Source organism: Lethenteron reissneri, chromosome 24, assembly GCF_015708825.2.
Source record: "Lethenteron reissneri isolate LAM-NWPU_2019-01 chromosome 24, ASM1570882v1, whole genome shotgun sequence".
NCBI lineage: Eukaryota > Metazoa > Chordata > Hyperoartia > Petromyzontiformes > Petromyzontidae > Lethenteron > Lethenteron reissneri.
Window position 1 is genome coordinate 13,876,628 of NC_083802.1, and position 19,647 is coordinate 13,896,274.

The 19,647-nt window shown below is 45.6% G+C and overlaps 1 protein-coding gene across 1 annotated transcript in view; it reads right to left on the minus strand.

The window, feature by feature from the left end:
- Window positions 1-89: 89 nt before the first annotated feature.
- LOC133346641 (integrin alpha-11-like) overlaps window positions 90-19,647 on the minus strand; it is a 101,536-nt gene continuing 81,978 nt past the window's right edge. Inside the window, 12 exon segments of the mRNA XM_061558367.1 lie at window positions 90-3,269; window positions 4,038-4,151; window positions 4,777-4,872; window positions 6,121-6,234; window positions 6,686-6,796; window positions 7,541-7,648; window positions 10,453-10,555; window positions 10,673-10,762; window positions 12,814-12,890; window positions 13,844-13,945; window positions 14,605-14,746; window positions 16,530-16,615. Coding sequence (XP_061414351.1) covers window positions 3,189-3,269; window positions 4,038-4,151; window positions 4,777-4,872; window positions 6,121-6,234; window positions 6,686-6,796; window positions 7,541-7,648; window positions 10,453-10,555; window positions 10,673-10,762; window positions 12,814-12,890; window positions 13,844-13,945; window positions 14,605-14,746; window positions 16,530-16,615 — 1,224 coding nt within the window. The 3' untranslated portion in view covers window positions 90-3,188.

The window sequence follows — 19,647 nt, forward strand, 5'->3', positions numbered from 1 at the left end:
AGGTAGTGCTGTATTGTGGTGTACCTTATTTTGAAATGTTGCACACATGAGAGTTGGGTTACGAGTATTTATTGTGACACCGTACCCACTTGAGACAATACAAGTCAAAGGCTTTAATACAAAGTTAAGCATTAAAAAAAAACTATATTTACAGTCGAATATGTACATACATTGCACACAACATTTAATAGTAATTTTTAGCGGACGTGCACATTTCTGGAAGATTGTTTTGTAATATTGGTAACCCGCTGTAAAGTCTGTAACACCATTAATTTGTTGTAAACTGTTATACAAAAAGCGTAAAAAATAAAAACTAGAATATCACATACAAAATAAATACATTTATCCTTTACTTTTATTACACTTTATAATTTTTCATAAGCACAAGCGAATCTGCTTTACACTTGAAATTTAAACATTGGTAATAGGGTGCATTCTGTTTAAAAGTACCAAACATTGCATTTATATTAAAGCTATCGTGTAGAGTTATGTTTTAACTGTTTAATGACGAAATGGTGATTGTAATAGCTAAATTGGAATTTTTGTTGCACAAACGGATTAGATATTTTATTTAATATTTTACATGAAGTATTCCATTTTTGTTTCTATATTTCAGAAAGTTACGTGACTCGAATTGAGCACGGACAATATCGAATAAATATATCCGCTATAAAGTGAATGCCTAAACCACACAACGTGATTTATAGACGAAGAGCATTGCGGATATTTTTTTTGTTTAACCTCAAAGCTGGCATTGTCTGTTCCCAGACTCGGTAAAGAAGGATTATTGTACGATGTTGAAAATACTGATTATTATCCAGATGGCTTCATAGACTGCAATTCATCAGACAAGCACTTTGGCAGAAGCCTCTATTCTGGGCAAAAGTTCTGATTGCGGCAGCTTCGTCGTGCGGTCGTGAAGACTTCGTTTCGTGTGGCCGGCCCTCTGGCCTCTGAAGTTGCTCGTGCCTCATCAGTTCACTTGTCACGGTGGGTTAAATTAATATCGCCTCCGCCCTCCTTTTCCCCAATATCCAGTTGGTCGCTTTTAGACGCCGCTACAGTTGACTCGCAGAGTCGTGCCTTCTCAAAATGTGCGTGCAGCTGTACTGCAATGATTGAATATCCTAAACGTGTAATGGCTCTGCGCCTATTCCATAAAGCCTGCTTGAAATGTTTTACTTTGTGTGATCCAATAAGCCTTTACGGGCTTGCCTTAAGTCGCAGTTGCAACGTGTGGCTGAAAGAATGTCTGCCGGTGGTATCTGATGGCCCATTTATTTAAGCACTCTGGATCGTGTTTGACGTTGCAAGTTTAATTCATAATACGACATCTGTTGATGTTTAATTCCTTATTGCATCATGCATTGGACGGTGGTCCAAAATTGTTAGGAGTGTTGTGTCCGGACGATTGCAGGCAAACCACATCCAATTGCCTCGGTGCCCCTGTGCAGCTGGTATTGCATCAACGATGCTATTACTGTTGCCTGGATCTTCACGGTTGGAAATTCCTATCCTGGAGTAAGCTTTCACTTTTGTGCTTGATATTAACACCAACCATTAATGTTTTGTAATTGCCTGCCGAAACCATTGATTGTAATACTTTGCTCACTGTAGCGTGTGTGTGCGCGCCTGGATTGTCAACTCGTGCTATAATGGAATTGATTTAACAGGTATGCCACATTCTCGTAGTTTGGTTATCTCAGCACTTTGCATTACAACGATATTGCACTCGGCGTTGTTACATAGTTTAGTTTATAAACAGTTTTGATGTGAAGAGGCCTACGAAAAATTGCAATAACGCCCAAGTGGCCAGGACTGCTTTGGCGGCAATCAACCTATTTGTGCTTGGTTCCTAATAAGTCATAACTATTTTCCACAAACATCCTTTGGGCTAGGTCAGTAGACTTAACCTGATTTGAGTAATTTGAATATATGGCAGCTGGTGCAAACATTTTAAACATGTATGAGCTCAAGCTAATTTTTGATTAAATGTCGGTAAAACAAAGCAGTTGAAGAACACGTGGGGTTAAATTTCGATTTAAAGCTTTCGTGACTGCAGGGATTCATCTTCTTGGTTCTTTCGGTAAAGTCACGTAAAAGGGAAATTATAAAAATAAAACAAAATAATTCTCACTACGTTTCGGCCACAACGCAGGACGGCTGCTTGCGTTGTGGCCGAAACGTCGTGAGAATTATTTTATTATGTTTTATTATTATATTATTTCCCTTTTACGTGATTTTACCGAAAGAACCAAGAAGATGAACACGTGGGGTGTTGTGTCCGAGTGGACGGCGGCGACCGTGTACCGTTTGCACCTCCTGCCCAGCTCGCGGGAGACCACCAGGAAAGTTTCGTGACCGCACTGCACATTGGATCTCATTTCTGGAGTCTCGTAAACTGAATGCCTTCATCCTGATGCTCAGAGCTGGCATGCGCTTTGGAAAAAAAAATATGTGAAAGTAGAGGAAACAAAAATTTATATAGTCTATATTTTAAAATCATCTAGTCTTAGAAAAGCTCACTTCTCTCTTTGTAATATACAACACTATACAGAGATGGACCCTTTGCCGTGGTGGGATAGCTTCAGGTGAAAGTCAGGCAGCCCAGCTGCTATAATCTTTTCTCTCTCCCACCCCTATGGTGTTGTGTGTTTGTGCGGCATATACAATTTAACCACTGTAACCAGGTGACTAGTTTTGGTCGTTCTGTCAATCAAGCATCAGGCATGGGTCCAAGCTGGTTTGTGCTTTAGTATTCCCAAGCACACAACTCGTAGCATGCAGTCGGCGGTGTAAGTCATGCATGCATGGTTTTTAGCAGTGGGATTTTACTTCACTTGGATGTGTGCATAGCATGGCGGGGGGGGGGGGGGTATGCCAAACTTTAAAAGTGGCCCCTTTTTGTCTTGTGGAAGCTGGCGTGCCACTGGTTATAATTGACCAATCAAAGAGCTCGGTTTTTACTGCGGAGCCACACACGGGCGTGTGTCGTGCAACGGCGTCCTGCGCCGCCTGCCCTGATGAATTGACGACATCCTCGACTACACACCCAACCCCCACCCACCTCTCGTCGCCCTCATTTCCCCAACCACATTTTCTCCACCCGTTGCTCCCCACCCCAAGGTGATTCGGAAGAGGACGAAGAAAATGGAGCGACGAGCGGACTGTTCGGCTGGGGTCATCAATCAACCCTGCACGAGGTTCTCGCGGCCATCCTTGTCATTGTCGCGTATGAGCTGCAGGTAGTGACGGCGGAAGAAGCCCATCTGTAGGGGGGGGGGGCAGGGGGAAACGGAGCTTTTACATTTCCATTGCAATGTTTTTTTTTCTGGAGGGGAAATCGGGGTCCTGTGAATATACTGGACTTTTACTGGTAGGAACGAAGTGAACCAGCCTACAATAGATTATATCGTCCGTCCGTCCGATTAGGTGTAGCAACATCGCCCCCTACTGCAAACACTTGGCAGGACCCTACAAAAACCTTTAGACTCAGGATTTCCTGGCTAAACAAGTGTAACATTCCCTTATAATTCCCTGAGATAGTTTTTAATTAAAACATTTAAATAAAACATTAACTCACAGCGGCCTAAAGCCTACAGCTAGGCCTAAAGCCTAGAACTAAGCCTCAAACTCTCCCTTCGTATCGTACCCCCGCCATTTCATTTTATTATAGCCATTCATTTGTTCGTTCCTACCAGCCCACCCCGCAGTGACCTGTTATAAGATCTCTTTCCGGAATCTTGGGGTACCGCTTATGATGACGGCCTGCTGCAGGAAACTAAAACTAGGCTTGCTACTTGCATGCAACTTTGGCACGTGGCTCACTTCCCTTTGGTTAACCCTGAGGGGCAATTGCTGCTTCCCAGTAAACACAACGTTGGGCTAACGGCGTATGGATGGACCAACGTTATCGCGCTCGACTCTTGTAATAATGCTTTCCGTCCATTCTTTCACCCCAGGGGTTTGCCCGTGATGACTGTCCCCAGGTCAGCATGGACGTGGTTCTGGTCTTGAAGTTGTGAGTGTCGCCTCACCTTCCACAGCATGTATATGAGCAGTGCGAGGAGCAGCAGGCCACCCAGGACGCTGCCGATGATGATCCACAGCGGCACGGAGGAGCCACGCTCCTTGGTGATCTCCATCACGATCTAGGGTGGGGTTCAGAGTTCAGACACGAAGGTTTATAACAATAGGTTTGACCCTTTCTGCCAATAAAACAGGTGTTGTCAAGATGCTAAAACACCAAACAGAATCCTTAGTCAAGGAATCCTGTTTGAATTAACCACACGTACTTGTGGTGAACGTGCAAACAAAAAACATTGTCTTTGGGGCCGTCCATAAATGACGTCACGCGATTTTGGACGATTTTTGACCCCACACTCAAATATGTAACACGGCGTCACAAAGTCAGACCCCCCCCTCAAATATGACGTCACAAAGCTCTGTCCCCCCTCCAAAACCATATTTCCATTTTGAAAATAAAACATGCTTCAAATCGCTTTAAACTATTGTCATTGTAGTGCGTATTTAATGTGGAGCTGCACTCTGATGTTATAGGAGTGTTCTAACAATTAGTGTTATAAGATTTCTATATTTATTTAAAGTTGCGCATTTTGATGTGACGTCACATTTCTCAACCCCCTCCCCCCCTCGTCACACATCGTGATGTATGTGCTTGAGTTAATGGCGGTGTTGGTGATGGCCTCGTCAGGATGAGAGGATGTTGGCAATTAGTGTATTTTCCCTCTTCCAGGGTCTGCATCTGTGACTTACATATCTCCACCGGCTGTCCTCCTTCATGAGGATGAGCTGAGACCGGTTTAATTGCAGCTCCGCAGTTGTGTTGAGTTTCAAGCTCTTGAATTTCATCTGCGGAAATTAGCAATAAAAATTACAGTAAAAATGTGAATTTACTACTCTTGAGAAAGTCATCTTGCATCTGTTATATGTGTAAAAACCATTACCTTGCAAGGCGGTGGGTAACAATTCCTTGCTTGGATAATATCGACGATAACTGTTTATGAGCGGGGTCTCGTACCTCATTTAAATTGTATAAAAATATGTTCCTGTCGTTTGTTAATCTACTGCCAGATGAAGGCCTTCGCATGCCGTGTCAATTGTGTGCGTTCTTTGACCATACTTCACCATGCTGGTCAGTGGGTTGGTGAAGGAGGGGCAGGAAAGGGTCCAAATATCGCTCGCCACCGATGTTGGCCGTGGCCAGGAATTCAGATGAGGTCACCGGGATCGGAGCGCAGTGAGCTAACCACTGCACTGTTTTATATCTTACTAAAAATAATTGTTAAATTAAATTTTTGTAATGTTACGTGTAAATTTAAGTCTTTTTATCTACATTTATATATTCGTATGGTTGGTTTTCATCGTTTGTTGCCTATACTGCATTGCTTTCATGACCCAGGGCTCTCCTAGTTTGACAATGCAATGCAAATTTACGTACGATTTCTGTTGCGTCTAAATGCGACTGTAACTCCAAAAACAATACAGAAACAGTGGGAATATTTAACGTAGGCAGAATAGTAAACAAAGGTCTGAACTTTGAACTGGTACAGGCAGCTGATGGCACGGAGGGCTTGGAGAAAGGAGTTCCAGAATGTGTGGGTAGCAGAGAAAAAAAGAGCAACCTCCCACCTAGCCAAGGTTGACTAGGGGACTTTCATGAGAATGAGTTTTAGGACACCCTTTATGCTGGGGCATCACAGAGCGCTTTACATGCAATAAAAGCCTTTTAAACATTTTAAAGTGCACCCCCAGTGGCAGCTGTCCCTTTAGGAAAAAAAGTAACTCGGCACCTGGCCTGAAATAGGGCACGAGTCTGCCATTGGAGGGCATTGGTTGCCGGAGCGAAGAGTGTGTGGAGATGAGATTAGAGAGATAAGAGTGGAAGAGGTGGATAGGTGCGAGCCCAATGAGGATCTTGAAGACGGAGAATGAAATCCTAAAACTGATTCGGGATTTGGTTTGGCCAGTGGCACGGACCGAGCATTGGGGCGATGTGGTCTCACTTTCGTGTACGGATGAGCGATCTGGCAGCCACAGTGTTGAACAAAGGTATCGATTGAGTGACTTGGCGAGTGCATCTGTAGACCGTGTTCTCACCACGGTGAGTGACGGTGTCCACAGCCAACCCTTGACGTGGATCAGCTCCTCCTGGCCGACCTCCAGCGTCTCCACCACGCACGCCACCCTGTGGCAGCGACCCGTCGCGCAGTTCTGTCGGCCGAGAAGACATGCGACTCGCTCTGAAACTTCACCTGGATGCTTCACCGGGCAGGCTTAGGAAGTCACGAGTGGCTGACGAGCCCCACTTCTATCCATCTGCTGCCGCCGCCGCCGCCTCCTGTGTTAGCAATGTTTTGTTACTGGATGTGTAAAATAACTTCTTTGTTTAACTAGAGCAATCTCACTGAGCCTCGAGGGTAATTTCTTTCAAGAGGATCCTGGTTTGGATGCTTGGCCAGTTTTGAGCAAAAACATTTTTTAGCATCTGGGAGGAAAGAAACCGGAGTGGTTGGTGGTAAACCCATGCGTAAAGCCCTGCGTAATACATATCGGCTCATTATTGCCCCCGACAGCTGTGAGTTCCGTGCACATGGCTCAGAAAAGCCCCTCTCTTCACGCCGCAGCCTTGCAGGTGCCTCGCCCGTGCCGCGTGCCCACGTACCAGCTCGTCCATCGCCCTCAGGTCCTCCTCGTAGACTGACAGCGTCGCCTCCCTCTTGATCAGCTGCTGCCAGTCGGTCTCGGGACTCGTGCGGCACGTCACGCCGACATCCTGGCACCCCACACACGCGGCGCACGTGCAGCCGGTGAATGTCGTGCGGTGGCCTGCATTATTGCGGCCGATGTTCCCAATCAATCAGCAGTCATCTCTCTCAACTCGGATTGAAAGCGTTTGTAGTAATACTTGAATTTTATATCGCGTCGTTAATGCTGACAGCGTGCCCTATCGCTGTTCTAATATATAAGGGCCAAATCCCATATACAGCCACTACTAATAAAATGAAAGCCCTACTACTACCAGCAAAATAATACATTAATAAACAAATTAAGACGATGTGATATGAACGAGCCTGTAGTATAAATTCGTTACTATTTGGAACTTAACCTATTGAAGTACTTGTGGAGATGAGGGTTGGAAAATGTTCCATGCATATACATTGTCTTGTTTTGTTTTATCGCAGTTGCTGTGCATTATAAATTATGAGCAATTTAAAAGCATTGTCACGTATGATTATAGATTGACACCAAAGGGACAACTGCGGAGACTGTTGGTTGAAGACATAACGTCTAGAAATATATAAAATAACTAAAGATATAATTCACGTGTTGATGAACATTTTTTGTCTACGACAGAGGATGGGCCACATTGGTGGAGCATCGTAGCATCTTGCCTTTTTCACCAAACGTCTGAAACGTAACTTCATTTTTTCGGCCAGAAGACACATCTGCGTTTCTCCGCACGTCCGCGTGTGTGCAGGAACCTGTGTGCGTCGTGCTCCTCGTGGCGCTCGCTCACCGTCTCGACGTGAGACAGCGTGAGCAGGGGGTTTCCACCCGGCGTGATTGCCGGCACGGAGATGAGCACCTCCAGCCGAGCGAGCGGGAACAACCCGAGGTTTTGCACCTGCACGAATACCCCGGCACAAGCCGCGATATTTAGCGTCGACGGCAATCGTTTTTCGGAATTGTCGGAATATATTGCAAGGGATGGCGCACGCACGGGGACAATCATTGTTGTGCTTCAGTGCTCGCACATGCATGCTCCCCCTGCCTTCGCGAGCAGCCACTCACCAGCGTAGTGAAGTATGGTTAAATACCCACCACCCGCACGGCATGTGCAGGGTCACAATAAAGCAGTGGGTTCACTGGCAATTCTTGCTGCATCAATTTCCATTGTAAAATTCATATTCAAAGAACCAACTACGTGACTTTACCGAAAGACCCAAAGAATGTGAATTCCTGCAGTCACAAAAGCTTTAAGTCAAGATTTTTGTCCATTGTAAAAGTTGAAGAAATCTAATTTCTGTTCCTCCGAGTGGGCAACTGGGATGGCAATTTCTAATTAAATCACAGACACAGGTCCCATGACTACCCGAGGTTGTGTGCTCTGCAGACCAATCATTATTCATGAATCATACTTTTCAACACACTGTTGTCATTGGTTCTGCAGAATTCCTTTACTCTGTGCCATCGCCTTGTAAGCCAATGGGTGCCCGACTGTAACGGGCACAAAACGGCCACACATTTTGTGGGACCCAGAAAATTGAGGGCAACAGAGCATCAAGAATACAATATTAGACAAGGGTCGGTTTTACCACATTCACATTAAAGAATATATTCGCCCATTCGCCTATGAACCCTCTGGATCATTGCGCCGGAAAACAATTTGGAAACGTTAAAACATCGGTCCAGAATACCCGCAGGCCGGAGGAAAATTATCAGTGATAAAACGGCGTCTTGTCTATGGATGTATCATTTTATAACCACATTTTCTGAATGACTGCACAATGTTTAGTGAGAGCAGCCTGCCTCTGTCACATTGCCACAGGTCAGCAGGGGAGTCCGGTGTGTTCAATGCAACAACAACAAAAAGTCGTTATTTATCTCACGCGCTTTCACCATATCACAAAATAAATTTCAATATCTCATCAAACTCAGAACCGTTTGGGGTGAAGGGGTTAAGGTTGGCCGACCCTCAGGCGTTCAAGATTAAAACCGCTGCGCGGTGGGACCACTGAAGATTCAGGTGACTTCCAGCTCAAGCGTTCTGAGAACTTCAGGAGGTCACGATCGAGGCGCTGCGAGCGAAGGGAGGGAGCGATGGCGCTTGGGTCGCGGACTCTACGGTTGGGTGGACCGCAGTCGGGGGTGAGAAAACGCCGGTGTAAAAATAAGCTCTCTGCGATTTTGAAGCGGCAGGGAGGGAGGGAAGCGAGCGCTTGGAGAAGCATCGTAAGGGAGAGAGCAGGAAAACGCACGTGTGTGCGTGTGCAGCCACTCCTTGAAACGCGACTCCCCTAAACGAGCTCAGCAGGCAGTGACGCGGCTGGCTGGCCACGCGGACTCACGGATGCTGTGGGGAGTATTTTTCTCCGCGCGGTTCTCAGGAGCTACCCAGCCGCACATCTGCGCGTCCCGTCTTCCAAAGGTGCCTCAGGGTGGTTCACTTTGCGTGCAGGATTAAATAGAACAAGCTTCCTGCTGTGCAACCCCATATCTGGTGCAGATTATGCGCTTTGACCACGTGTAAATCACATTTAAAACATCTTCATCTCTAGCAAAAATTTGAATGGGGGTTGTGTGATTTATTCTATAGAGCTGTCATCAGGCCTGGCCAAAGGTGGTGGTGGGGTGGGGGGTGTAGGAAGGCTTGGGCAAAAAGGGCAATTTGCCTGTCAGTCTGTAATTATTGATTACTGCGAGAACATGTTATCTCATTTACTTCTCACCATTTACCCGTTTTCAATCTGAATTTGTGCCCTGGCACGGAAAATCTGGTTTTGTATTTTGAAGATGATAAATCGATGGCCAAGGATTGCAAGTTACTTATTACGAAAAATGAAGAACTTTTCAAGCCCTTCGCATTGAAGTTACTTGAACGCCGCTTCTGACTCCTGTCGCTTTCGGTGTTTTGGTAAATAAATCACGACCCTAGGTGAGTGCTTTACCTCATGGAGTAACCGAATACCCCTGCCATTAGATTCCTGTTGCGTTCGTTCCCACTTGCCCGGAGAAATCGCAACCGCTTTTGTAATTGCAAAGTGAACACTTGCAGCCCTGGAATCCAGACTCTGTACCGCAGGAGTGCATGTGTGGGGGTCTGTGGTGTATTAGGTGGGGAGCGGTAGTGTAGCGGTTAGCGCGCCGTACTACGAACCGGGAAACCCGAGATCGATTCCCGCTCGTGGCCAACACCAGTGACGATTATCCGAACCGGTCCTGGGCCTCCCCTAGGTCGACTCAGACTCAAATGAGTACCTGGTGCGGTGTGTAAACATTGCCACTAGGGAGACAAAGGCGGCCGGGCGTGGTGCTGGCCACCCAACCCCCTCGTGTACCGTTCCGGCCTTCATAGGTGTTCGCTAACAGCACTTGCCCCTAGAGTCTGTTAAGGCTATACGGGGGATCTTTGATCTTTGGTGTATCAGGTGGGGAGCGGTCGTGTAGCGGTTAGCGCGCCGCACTACGGACCGGGAAACCCGAGTTCGATTCCCGCTCGTGGCCAACACCAGTGACGATTATCCGAACCGGTCCTGGGCCTCCTCTAGGGCGACTCCCCTCAACCGAGTACCTGGGGCAGTGCGCAAACACCGACACCTCGTGTGCCGTTCCGGCCTTCATAGTTTCTCGCTAACAGCACTTGCCCCTGTAGTCGGTTAAAGCTAAATGGGGGGATCTTTGTTGTGTGTGTGCTGGAAGACTCCTGACCGTCAGCGTGTAGTTGAACTGTGGCCCAATTTCCTCTGGTCTCTCGATAACGTCCGGCACCATCGCCTCTCGGCTCACCTCAAACTGGTGAAGGTTCGAGTCCCTGTCACGGAGACACAACATTTTGTCATGAACAAGGGACATCACCCGGAACGTTGCCTACAATATTTTATTGACGAGCGTTATTTGTGTGTTCGTTTTATGCTCCAGTTTGCCTGACCTGGTGAAGAGGATCTCGGCCTCGTATCTCACGGGGATGGACAACGAGGCGGCGTTGTCATGCAGCGTCTCCAGCATCTCCTTGCTGTCACTGTGTGAAGCGAAGACAAAACATGAATGCAGGACCCCGTGAGCACGACAGAGACAATTAGATTAGCGGTGCCACGATGCACCGGTGTCATCCATTAATGCTGATTCTCTAAACTCATGATCCATGCACCATTGATGTGACCCCTGCACAATATTTCGAATAATTGGTTCCTCAAAGGAATCGTAATCCTAAATGGTGACGATTAATCGATTCGCCGGGGTGCATGAATGATACCCCTTAAAAAATAACAATCAAACAATGATGTCTATATGTATATACATTCATAGACTGTGTGCCGTCAATGAATAAGCTATCCCACGGGGGAACATCGGCTTTCTTTGAAACCAAGTAGGCACGCAACGGTTCATTCAAAAGTATTCAACTGAAAGGTGATTTCTACTCGCATACGCACGTATCCTCTTGTGGTGGTGGAATGAGGTTCGGTTTATCAATATGCTTTATAAATACAAATTGTATACTGTACTGTAATTAAAAAAGCTGACTGGGACTCAGACCCAGCATCTCACAGGTTGCTAGCTCAGGCATTGTAGCCACCTGAGCCACCCAGCCATTTATGAGGAATTTCATGTTCAGCATTGTTCCGCAGGGTTGTATGCATGTTAAACTTCTTTCGCGCCGTACGGAGCCAACCGTGCTAATCGGTGGTGCAAGGACAACGAACTGAACACACAAAGCAGTTGTAAAGAAACGAGTTTTTGTTTCATACTCTTTGGTTTTTTCGGTAAAGTCACGTAGGTAAAAAAAAAAACAATTAAATCACGACGTTTCGGAGGCAACACAGGCTTCTTCAGGTGGAACCGTTACAGCCAAATTCACTGTAATAAGTGATGATAAGTGACGAAAACTTCAAATCTAGAATTAAGAGTTTTTGTTTGTGTTTTACTGCAGTCAAGGACGGCCTGTAGCGTGGCGAAAATGGAAAGGTGCAGCCATGCACGCATCTGGCTCACATTAAACACTTGCCAGCATCACGATGTAGGGCCTATGCAATTAGTGGTAATGTTTTGGGCTCCTAGCCAAGGCAGCACGGCTCCAGAACCATGACTTCTACTCTGCTTCCTGCTTGCATTCTCCCGCCAGCCCTGCGCCCCTACCCAGATAACAAATGCTATTCGTATTCACAAAGTCTCCAAATGTGATCACATCTCAAGACGGCTGCACAGATGGGCAAGATATTGGCATTTAGAGAGCCTGGGATAGAGTTGAGATGTCGTGATGGTAGAAGTGCGAATGGAGACATTTTGGAGAGAGAGAGGGAAAGTTTTAAGTCTGGACTTGAACAGGGGCAGGGTCTCAGCAGTTCGGCCAGGGGAAGAGAATTCCAGACAAGGGGGCAGCAACAGAGAAAAGTGGTATTTCCCCAATCGCAGCTCCGATCGATTTATCTTTAAAATTACCACCGGGAGTTGCAAATCGAATGGGGTGGGGCTGACACGCACACCACGAAGAGGGCTCTGAGTCTCGGCTGCTGCGCCAATGCTTGAGGGTCACAGAGGATTCATCTTCTTGGTTCTTTCGGTAAAGTCACGTAGAAGGGAAGTAATAAAATAATAAAAATAAAACATAATAAAATAATTCTCACGACGTTTCGGCCACAACGCAAGCAGCCGTCCTCAGGTGAGCAGCCGTCCTCTTCACCTGAGGACGGCTGCTTGCGTTGTGGCCGAAACGTCGTGAGAATTATGTTATTATGTTTTATTATTTTATTACTTCCCTTCTACGTGACTTTACCGAAAGAACCAAGAAGATGAATCCCTGCCATCACGGAAAGCTTTAAATCGAAAGGCCACAGCGGAGTTAGCTATCGAGTGTTTAGGCGGTGCAACTCCTCCGGACTCCGCGGACAGGAGCTGGGAGGGGGGGGTGCGTCCAGACTCCAGGCTATCAAGTCCAAGTTAATTGGACAGGGCCGCCATATCATTCCTTGCACCGGGACAAATGGCAACGACACTCCGCCACTGGAGTGCCGTCTCGATTATTATTTTTTTGAAATCGCAATTGTTGTTACCACTGGTGCCCCACAGCCTCACCTCTCGGCTCGCAGGCCGATGTCCAGGCTCGGCAAGAAGACGGAGCGGCTGAACTCGAACTCCAGAAGCGTGACCAGCTGGGTGCCGGCCAGCGAGGCGAGCAGCGAGCGGGGAGGGCAAGAGCGTACCAAGTCAAACAGCGTTCGGGATTATTACAGCGTGGGGAAAACTGCGTATTTGTTAAAGTACCAGCAATGCTAACAGCAAAGTGAGCAAAACCAGAATATATATAATTCCGAATATTAGAACCAGATATCTTGGCTTTAGCTATGGGTCTCTTCAGCGGAATGCACACATGCAGTGTAAGTGTTGAGATGTGTATTGTATGTGTGTTTTGGATAACAGGGGGAGAGTGGTGGCATAGTGGTTTGTTGCACTGCGCTGTGAACTCGGCAACCAGAGTTCGATTCCCGGCCATGCTTAACATTGGTTGTGGGTGATATCTCATTCAATCCTGGGCTCTCCTTGCACCAAACAACACTGACCAGCGTGGTGAAGTATGACTGATACGGCATGTCCTTAATCCAGCAGTGGGTAGAAAAAGGGCTGTAAATTCTAAATACGTATTTCCTTGCGTGTATATATACAGTCAGTACAAGCAGGTACGAGCCAATCACAGGATGAATCCTTTAATGATCGACATTTCAGAAACTTATCCCCTTGTTGAAATGGAAAAAAAAACGTTTACACATTTAAAAAAACTTAATAGGATTAGCATGGTGAACATTTTTATTTTATTTTCAGCATGCAATTTTTTTATGTAGGCTAAAGATCACAATTCTCACATAGGCCGTATTCAATCCAATAGACTGCTGGTTCCCTCTGCTCAGACTTGACTGTGTATACTTGCAATTACTCGAGTGTGTGCTGTGACTAACTGACTCGCAGATGGACAAATTATGTTTCCTATAATGGCCATGTATGTGTGTGTGTGTTAGCCTGACCCCCTCCTGTAGGGCATCGAAAACCCCCTTAAACGCCACAAACTCTTTATGACCCCTCCCAACTGCCGTCTGACCCCAATCCTGACCTTTGCTCCTGGGCGGAATACGGCCGGGCTCAGGGAGCACGTGGTGCCTCCATCGGCCTCCTCGTGCGAGAATTGGCACTCCATCTTCAGACCTTGGTCCACCTGTCCGTACCCCATCATGAGACGGAGTAAGTGGGGCATAGTACAGACCGATGTCACACACCACATACCTCTCTCATACCTCGAGGTCAACTCGGCCTCAAGGTTGAAACACCATTGCTGGGAAAATGTTCAGGCGAGACATTGTAATACACATTCGCTTTGTGTGCCACGTTGGCATGAACAGGTGCTTATTAACACAACTTGCCCCAACAATCTAAGATTATAGAATCTCCCTCTGGCCAGCCATCCAAGCTGTTGGCTCCTTCCAATGTTCAAATCTAGGTTCAAAGACCTCTCTATGTATATTGATATATATTTAAGTCGACATAGATGCGAATTCTAGATTTGAAGCTTTCGTGACTGCAAGGATTCATACTCTTTGTTTTCTTTTTCTTAGACACATTTAAGCTTTCGCTACGTTGTCCCCACCTGAAGAAGGACGTTTGTGTTGCGCCCGAAACGTCGTGATTTTATTTAGTTTTCATTTATTTTATTTTTTACCTACGTGACTTTACCGAAAAAAACTAAAACATGCGTATGTCGCATATATTATCTGCGCAGCGACTTTGGGTGCGGTTAATTTTTTTTTATTCTACATGAATCCAAATTGCATCGTATCCTCGTCTCGGTTCAAGAGTGCGTGCTTGTGTCGCCCTCACGGCGGGTGTGATGCTGGCGAGACGCAGGTTCCGTGAGAAGGAGACGTTGACCCGTGCGTTGTAGGCATTCTCGCCACGGTTTTCCAGCGTCGCCCACACGGACGTGCGCCTCCTCCCACTGCGGATGACGTACGGAGCCATGCTGCGCACACGAAACGCATGCAACGCAACACGTGCGTACACACACACACCACCATACCAATAAGTGTCTGTTCTCTTGTACGGGCAGTCATCGACTTACGAACACAATTCGTTCCTGAGATCCGTTCGTAAGTCGAACGGTTTGTAAGTCATAACGCAGTAATGTACTAAAGACAAACATACTCTTAGGTTTTTTCGGTAAAGTCACGTAGGTAAAAAATAAAATTAAAATTAATAAAAGTAAAATAAAAATCACGACGTTTCGGAGGCAACACAAGCTTCCGTCTTCAGGTGGAAGCTTGTGTTGCCTCCGAAACGTCGTGATTTTTATTTTACTTTTATTAATTTTATTTTTTACCTACGTGACTTTACCGAAAAAACCTAAGAGTATGTATCCTTGCAGTCACGAAAGCTTCAAATCTAGAATTAAAGACAAACACTCACTCCCAGTGCAAGACTGACTCATTCACATCTCGCGGGGGATCGCTCAGCTTCGTAAGTGCGGGTGTTCGTACATCGGGTGACCGTAAGTCGAAGATTGTCTATTTCTGTAGTTTCGATTTGGCTGATATACATTTCTGCATGATAAGCCACTTTGTTAAGCTATCAGCGATCAGGTCGCTTCTGGAAAATAAACTGATAGCTCATTGGGGTTTACCGAGTAAAGTAAAAAAACGTTTAGTTTTGAACATGTTTTTATATGTTTACCTTTCCTATACTTTGCACTCCTATCGTGTTTTGTATTGTTTATTGTTGTAAAGTTCTGACCTGCCCCGTCTGGGCATCTGTGAAAAAGAGCTTGAAAGCTCGTCGGATACCTCCAGTCTAAATAAATATTCTGATTCTGACCGTATAGTTCCTACTGCGACTGCACTGCAGAACAAACAACGGAGCACACGGGGAACTGCTGCCCATCAAGACTGCTGAACGGTGGCACCGTAGCAATTCATCAACCTGCAATGAAACCAGTTGAATGGCCAGAGAGCCTAGACGTCAAATTGAATAATAATAATATATAATTGTATTCGTGTTCCAAAAATCAGTTGCTTATTTCTGCAACATGTCACACAAAAGAAGTATGATGCGTTCGCCCAGTCCCAGCCACAACACACCTATCATTTACACTTCATTGTCAATCATCTGCCGGATGAAGGTATTGCCATGCCGTGCCGGTGTTGAGGGTTGTTGGACCATGCTTTTCCACCATTGTCATTGTGGGTTGGTGAAGGTGGATAAGCCCAGGACCGGTTCCCATGTCACTTTCTACCGATGTTAGCCAGGGCCGGTAATTGAACTCGGGCATCTGGGAGTAACAGCACAGTGCGCTCACCACATCACCACCGCTCCACTGCTTCACCCCCTTTCCTCCTATGCCCGCCCTAATATGAGCGCTCGATAATGCCATCCTTGATTTCATCATGAGAAAAAATATTACAATGAAAGATATCCTGCACAGACGACCCCTGAGAGGGCATCTTGCTTCTGGAATGGAGTCATGAGATGAGCTCATGTGCCGGGGCAACATCGACAGTTGCTGCGCATGGCCATGGGCAATGGCGACGGCTTGAAGAGGCATTTATCGAGCAGTGGATTGATCATGGCTGACGATGAATGACGATCGATGACATGGTGATAGTGACGTTGATGGCATAAAAAAAAAACGAATGTGGTATCAGTAGACAACGGCCTTTCTTAGCATGTCCACAAAAGGAATGGGAAGACTCGCAAGGTTGGCATATCCGTTGAGGGCAACGACTGTGGAATATGGAGCAGGCGCCTCCTACCTAGACCCCTGGACGTCGGAGCGCAGGTGCAGCACGAGGTCGGACACGCACTCCTCATCGTCGCCGCAGTCGTTGGCGAAGGGAAGCTGCGGGTGAGACACGCGCCATGATTTGTACGTATGTTGTACTTCTTTCGCACCGTACATGATCGGAGGTGCGGGGAAAGGACAACGAACTTAACACAAAAATCAGTTCCAAAGAAATGAGTTTTCAGTCTTCGATTTAAAGGTGCGTGGCTCCAGTGGATTCCTAATATCGGAAGGAGAGAACGTTCCAGACGGCCGCGGAAGCGCATCTGAACGTGAGCGATACCGTCCCCGTTCGATGGCTAGCCAAAAGCTGCTGCGAGGATGACCCAAGTTCATGTGGTGGTTTACGTTCCTTGAGATCTGTAAGGTATTGCGGTTAATTTGTGTCTGGTGAAGCCCAGACAACACACAGACAAAAAAACTGTTAAAAACTATAAACTAAAACGAGGGGGGAAGGGAGGGGGGGGAGTCTTTTGGTCTGGTGGTCCCATTGTAAACGTACCTAAATCCGACCCTGAGCTCATAGTGACCTCAGTATTGTTTGAAGCGGGTCAATTGAATTAAGTGTCAAGATCTTTCTTTGCTTTCAGCAACAGTTAAACAAAACCAGTACCATTTATAATGAACTTGTTTTTTGGATTGTGGATTCCATCCATAATACAGGTTTTTTTTGTGTGTGTGTCTCTCTCTGCATGTGTGTCTCCGTGTCTGTGTTTTTTTTTCTCTCTCTCAAATTCAACAATCTTTGGAAGAACGTAATCAACCAGGTAAAGTGTTAACTCTTGTGTTAGCCGACTCTTCTGTGTTGACTTGCATTACATTTCAAAGTTTACTAGGTTTGTTCTCTCATTCATTCATACCTGATGACGGTTGCTTGTGTTGCAATCGAAACGTCGTATTATATTATTTATTTTATTTCCTTTCTACGTGACTTTACCGAAAGAACCAAAGAGTAATTCCTGCAGTCACGAAAGCTTCAAATCAGGTTTTTTTTTTGGGTTACATCGCGTAAATATAAATGTGTCGTTAAACCCGCCACCACCCGACACAGCCAATTAGTAAGGTTTAAGGTTTATCACGTAAACAGAGCGTGGCCAATTCGTTACTAGTACAGCACACCGGTGTGTTGAAGAGCAAATCCATTACACTTACAATCTTGAGTACGACGTTTCGCCAGTAATTACAACCAATCTAACCCAAAAAACCTGAGCAAGAAAACGGAGCTACAAGAGAAATTGGTCAACGTCGACCTGTGCAAGAAATTTATTTATTTATTTTTTACCTACGTGACTTTACCGAAAAAACCTAAGAGTACCAAAAAACCTGTATTATGGATCATATTGGTCGCGAAAGCCTCCGTGTTAAACTCTGGATTTTATGTCAATTAACAAGTTATTCCACTTGTTATTGACCATTTACAGTCCTGGAGTGAATAACAGTTTTTTTAAGCAAAATTTCAACATTAAAAGACAATTCTAGATTTGAAACTTTCGTGACCGCAAGGATTCATATTCTTAGTTCTTTCGGTAAAGTCACGTAGGTAAAAAAATGAATGTGACAGTTTCACCTGAAGACGGAAACTTGTGTTGCCTCCGAAACGTCGTGATTTTTTTTTATTAATTTTAATTTCATTTTTTACCTACGTGACTTTACCGGAAGAACTAAGATTATTAAAAGACAAGGTTTGGTATTAGTCAGTACTGTTTAAGGTGTTGTCTGTGCACTGCTGGAAAGTACAGAGATAAGGTTTACTGGCAGGCTGCCTGTGTAGCACTGTTCAAGTGTCCTCCCGGCTGATCGGTTTTCCTGTCACATACAAAATGCCTCGCGATTTAATGATGGTTTACCGAGTGAACGTTGCGGGTGGATTCATTCAACACGTGATATTATAAATGCAAGGGGGAAATTGTGAATTTGGTGTGAAGTGCCCATATTGTTATTCATACCAATAGTGCATTCTGGTTAGCTGTGCGGGGATAGAATCAAAACTGGGTCACTCTATCTCCACGTGCAGCTCACCCAAATATGCCGTGGGTATGAATCTGTCCAGCTGTGACAGCCTAAAGCAGAAATATGATTAACTTATCGACTGCATTAAAATGTATATTTCTTGAAGGCAGTTCCTTGGAAAGGGAGTTTTCATTGCATCTGCTTACTTTGGCTGATACATTTCACAAGAACAAATGTGTATATATATAATGCCAGAGGTTTATACACACTCGTGCATTTAGACATGTGTGAGACAAGAATGGGTTTCACTCCCCACATAGCAGGGGTAAGGATAATAGCGGAGGGGTAAAAACTAAATCCACATAACTGATAACATAAACAAACCGACGTAAAAACAATATTAAACGTACAAAGAAACACATTGTGAACTCTTAATAAATAATACACAATGTATATAAAGTGTGGTGTGTGTAGAATGAAAAGACAAAAAAGACCGTGTTGGCAGCTTGTGGCTGTGAACAGCTGAAAGTCATTAAAAATGGGAAGGAAGTCAACGTCTGGAATGCAAACATTATAAAAAAAAACATTCAAATAGTATTTAGCTGATTTGTAAACTTTGTCCCTATAATTTGACCACCAGCTTAAAGTGCCAGTCAACAAAACCACGACGGACGTCCACCGTGGAGATGGAGTGACGAAATCGCCGCGCGTGCACGCGCACGCGGGACTGTCACGTCACAGGAGCACAGCTTAAGGAAAGGCCTTCATCCAGCAGTGGATTGATCATGGCCGAGCATGCCCTTGATAGGTGTCAGCCAATGGGACAAGTGAATCTGCCAAGCTCCTTGATCATCGTTACGCTGTTCATGATGTGTTTTCGTGTTATACTACCACGCGTCGCGTTCGGTTTCTACGTCTGCACGTGCCGAGGGAGCTGTGCAAGTTCCTACAAAAGCTGCCAGCGTGTGGAGCGAAACGTCAGACGTCGTGCCGTCGTACAACATGTGGTACAACTCCAAAACGCATCAAAGGGATCATAGTCGCGGCTTAACTACCGTAGGTTCTAAAGTTTTAACAACAATATTTGTCTGTTTACAAAGTTAGTCGAAAGGTTTGATTAATGGTTTAAGGGATTGGAA